Source organism: Styela clava, chromosome 2 (assembly GCF_964204865.1).
Source record: "Styela clava chromosome 2, kaStyClav1.hap1.2, whole genome shotgun sequence".
Classification (NCBI taxonomy): Eukaryota; Metazoa; Chordata; class Ascidiacea; order Stolidobranchia; family Styelidae; genus Styela; species Styela clava.
Genome location: NC_135251.1, coordinates 142,210 through 146,700, shown reverse-complemented (window position 1 = coordinate 146,700; position 4,491 = coordinate 142,210). Strand labels below are relative to the sequence as shown.

General features: G+C 32.4%; 1 protein-coding gene across 1 annotated transcript; it reads right to left on the bottom strand.

Moving 5' to 3' along the window:
- Positions 1-273: 273 nt before the first annotated feature.
- LOC120336267 (uncharacterized) lies at positions 274-4,268 on the bottom strand. Its single transcript, XM_078109947.1, has 4 exons — positions 3,488-4,268; positions 3,108-3,220; positions 2,759-2,855; positions 274-2,558 (listed from the first exon to the last, which is right to left on the bottom strand). The coding sequence occupies exons 1-4, from the start codon at positions 4,245-4,247 to the stop codon at positions 2,542-2,544; spliced, it is 987 nt and encodes a 328-aa protein (XP_077966073.1). The 5' UTR covers positions 4,248-4,268; the 3' UTR covers positions 274-2,541.
- Between the last annotated feature and the right edge of the window lie 223 nt (positions 4,269-4,491).

Genomic DNA, 4,491 nt, shown 5'->3' with positions numbered 1-4,491 from the left:
TTTAGCAATTGATCCTGTAGTTAAAGACTATTTTTTCCCTACAAGAATAAGAAAAATACTAAGATATCCATAAGGCCCTTTCGTTTCGTGTCCAATAAGTAAGTGAAATTCAAAGAACTAAATGACACAACAGCGCCAAGAACAACGTTAGTCTATAACGCCAAAACTAACAGCTGTTCAGACACACCCACCCTACCCAATTATCCCTCGCAGACCCCAGTTTGAGATCTGAAATAAATATAAACATAATATGACATTGGTTAATATCGGAAACCCTTTGATTCAATATAGTTTAATAATGAAGTAATTCAATGAAATAAAAACAAGAATTATTTTTGTTCAGCAAAAGAATCAAAACGAAAGCTAATAGGCTACTCCATGAGCTCTGCCTGTGAGTACTTTAAGTCTCACACCAATCAGTATTCACTGGCATGTAATTTTACACTATAATGTCTCATGGTCTCAGTAGGTTTTGGGGCTTCAATGGACCCTCATATTTCCACTCATATATCAGCCTCCTCCTTAATTTTTGATTTTTTTTTAGTTGTTTTTAATTTTTTTTCTATAATATAAAATTTAGGGAATACATGAATTTTTTTTAATTTTTATTACTGTTTTTTTATTTTTTTTTTGCTATTTTTTATTTTTTTTAAACATGAAAATTTTTTTATTTCTATTTTATGACTATTTTTAATTTTTTTTCACGTTTTAAAACATATGAAAACACACACGGTTATATAGAAAACCTATATACATTAGGGTGGATTGAGGATTGGATAAGTTGAATTATTCATCCAATTGTTATTTCATTCCAATACAGCAAGATTATGTACAGTGTTGTCAATCATGTAGCAAGAAATGCTGATTGCAATGCATGAAAATTTAAAAAGCTGACATATACAAAAAGGAAATTTACAATGAGCATTGCATGTCATTGTAATATTCTACATGTATTACTATTATAATATAACTAGAATTTATAATACACCCTATGTTTTTACTTCACATAGATTAGGGGCAAAGTTACTTTGGACTCTGGCAGAGTCCTCAGCTACCATTCTGCTCTCTTCGGTTAGGAACATAATGTCTAACCACTAGGTGGAGCCAGAGTTGGAATTAATTTATTATAACAGTCGTAAAAAATGCCAACAAATCACAATATTTAATCATCTCAGAAATGTTCCAAAATATACACATAAATTGTAGATTTCAGTAGTTGACAATAATTGAAAAACATAAGACCAAAAACAGATGCATTTCACAACAAAAATTCGAACAATAGCTTTTTAAGACGAGTTACGATAAGGTTAAATAAAATTAGGCAATATCAATACATACAATAGAAGTTGTAACATTTATCTCATCACTAAGTAAAAGTCAAGTCAAGTTTATTTTTTTCCAACCAGTGAAATAAATATCGAACGACAACAAATTATGAGATGAAGATAATACACAGTTTTACTGGGGAAGTGATGCCACGAGGAACCAAAGCTGGTTTAAAAAATGGAAATATATGTGATGATGGTAAGTACCGTACAAATTATCCAACTGGATATCACTTACTAGATATAGTGAATTTACTAAAGATTACATTAACACCAAGTCAAACACCAACTGATGGGAAATTTCCCAATTCTACTGACTGCTGCAATAATCGAGCAATCAAAATTATGCACTAGCTATAAATTATTATCGGGAAAACAATGACACGAATCGAGACAACCCAATAAACATGTGTTCTATTTATAATGTCATAGTCAAAAGTTCTAATCAAGGAGAAACAAAATACGAAAATGAAAATATGATAGCCACACAACTAGACTGTAAACTTTTTGATTATTAGACAGTTGAAAAATAAAGAAAGGCCAAGGACCATTAATAAGCTGTAAATATATTAGGCTGGAGATATCACACAATTACCAAATTTTTTTAAGAATTATTACCTAAGAGATGAGGGGATAATAAACCAAATGCAAAAACTGTGGTTTTATATTATTTTGTAATCAATGATAATATATTTAAATATGTATAAACTTTACATTGATAAATATCAGCAACTGATATATGAAAATTGGATAATGACAATGTAACTCAATGAAAAATAAAAAAATATTAGGCTTGATAATTAAAATAAAATTCAATATTCTGTGAGATTCTACTTGGACTACTTCTGTCATGTCCCATGCCAATCGTTATATGCCAATGAGTGATTCTATACAAGTCTCCGGAGGTTTTGTCACTTCAGTGATCACTCTTAACTTCGCTCATAGATCAGTCTCTTTTATTTCTGAGTGACCATTGAATTTTTTTTAATTTTTGTTGATTTTAATTTTTTTTTATATTTAAGATTTTTTTTACGTCCTTTTTATACATTACACTTTTTTTAAATTTTTTTTTTATAATTTTGGGAAATATGTAGAGTTATGAAGAAAATCTATATATACAATAGTAAGGATAAGGGAGTTGAATTCACTGCATGACTCTTCCTCATACAATCTTTCTACTTCCACTTTTGTATTATCTGTTGGTTTGAAAGGTTGTTCAACAAAGATCCAATTCTGAAAAAGGGAAAATAATTTAATTAACAAAATTGAACAAACTTACTGCAGTATTTATTGAATCTACTTTGGATGTGGATTGTAAGGTGAAGTTTTTCAAAAATGCCCAATTGTGCTTGCAAAAGTCACCTCAGCACAAGCTATTTGACACAATGCCTAGATGACCCAGCTCTAACACAACATTAGATTCTGAAACAAACCTTCCTCCTCCACGAGCGGTTCATTGAAAGCCAATTCTGGTTCACGGGCTCTGTTTATACCAATGTTCTCATCTGCTGCTCTCTGTTCATTTCGTGCCTAAATAAAATAGCCAATAGTAACTGTCAGTGTAATATTTTTGTATCAATGTTTGCATCAAATTTTCAAGTCACTTCAAAATAGTTGAAGCGAATAATTTTAACATTAACATTACTTCCATTCAAATTTTGAGTAAAAACTGAATTAGGTGGTAAAGAGAGGTTCAGTCTCGTGTTGGTGTGTTTAAAGGGGAAGTTTCGTCAGCTAATGTTTCACAAATAACATTATTGTATATTTATTGTATTTACTTACATCTTGTAAATGTTGTTGACGATGTTCATTTCCTTGGCCCATCATATCTACATCTCCGCCCACATTAAAATCTCCATGGAAAACGAAAGGTGGGGGTGCTGGCTTATTTTCATCTAAACATAGACGACTGACATTACTAATTTTTGACTTAGAAAAAGGTTTGGGAATTTGTATCGATTGTGCAACATGAACAAAACATAAAAAACCGAAAATGCCTCTTTTTAACAGTAGATAACCTGTATCGAGTTGAATAATAATGACTTGAACAATGTGTTACCAAATTAACTAAAGCCTGTGATCTCACTAGGACCAGAGTCATAACTGAAACGTCCCCAGTAATAAAACACATATTATATAGGGCTGTTAGAAGTATAACTCACCTTTTAGTTCTAAAGGAAAAGAAAACTTTTGCGAATCATGTAAAATGTCATTTATCGTAACTTCGCATTTGATAACTCTTTCGGGGTATTTTGGCAGTTTGGGATTGAGAAAAAATGTGAGTTTACATCTCTCGGCTGTTAGAAATATTTGATCACAAATGAATTCTCTGTGACGGTGATCAAATCGTAGGTTTTCTCGTCCTCTAATAATTTGTAAATCTAAGTGAAGTCTGTCATTAGTTTTCAAAGCAACTGGATTGAACCAAATTGAAGCAAGCTGTGCCCCTAGTTCTCTGTAATGTGATCCGATGCTGGTTTCAGCAGTCTCACATTTATTATAAAATGTGAAATGAAACTCATTTTTGTTTGAAATATAGAGACAGTTATCCACGATGACCTGTTGTTTGCCAATTAGCCATTTTAGCCAATTCATGGCGACAGTAAATAGACTAAACTTTCTGCATCGAAATTCTATGCTGTTATCCTCATTGATTCGATCAGGGTTAATGATGTCCCAGTCAGTTTTACTTGAGAAATGTAATATGTCAATTTTGTCTTTCTCTAGACCGATGCACCATGACTTGATTTGCACAATCGCATCTTTGAGGAATTCCGAATCTGCACTGATATCGAAAACTGGTGTGATACCAATGTATTTATTGGGGCATATTGAATTGTCTATTCCAACTGACATCCAGACCTTTGTTTGTTTGTTGAAAGTTCCACTAGGAAACGTGACGTTGCATTCATTTAGTCTCATGGTGCCGCCGGCAACTTCAACATTTTCCGCTAAAAAAATAGATTTGTTTTATAATGCAACAAAAAATGAGGTGGTTCCAAAGTTATCTAAAGAACCCTTCCAATGCCATTAGGAGATCCATATTTATCCCGGGAAAAGGGACAAGACGTTTCAATCACATGGCAAACACGGCCCTTGTTCGATCACCAGTCCATGTCGGCTATGAGAATAGTTAGCCAGTAATTTGTTTCAGATGCAGGAAGCC

Bases quoted from the DNA above. Each gene is read 5' to 3' on its own strand.
- LOC120336267 (XM_078109947.1), bottom strand. From the start codon at position 4,247: ATGAGACTAAATGAATGCAACGTCACGTTTCCTAGTGGAACTTTCAAC. The intron at 3,221-3,487 runs GTGAGTTATACT...GTCTATGTTTAG, and splicing joins TTTTCCTTTAGAACTAAAAG to ATGAAAATAAGCCAGCACCC. The intron at 2,856-3,107 runs GTAAGTAAATAC...TATTTTATTTAG, and splicing joins GTCAACAACATTTACAAGAT to GCACGAAATGAACAGAGAGC.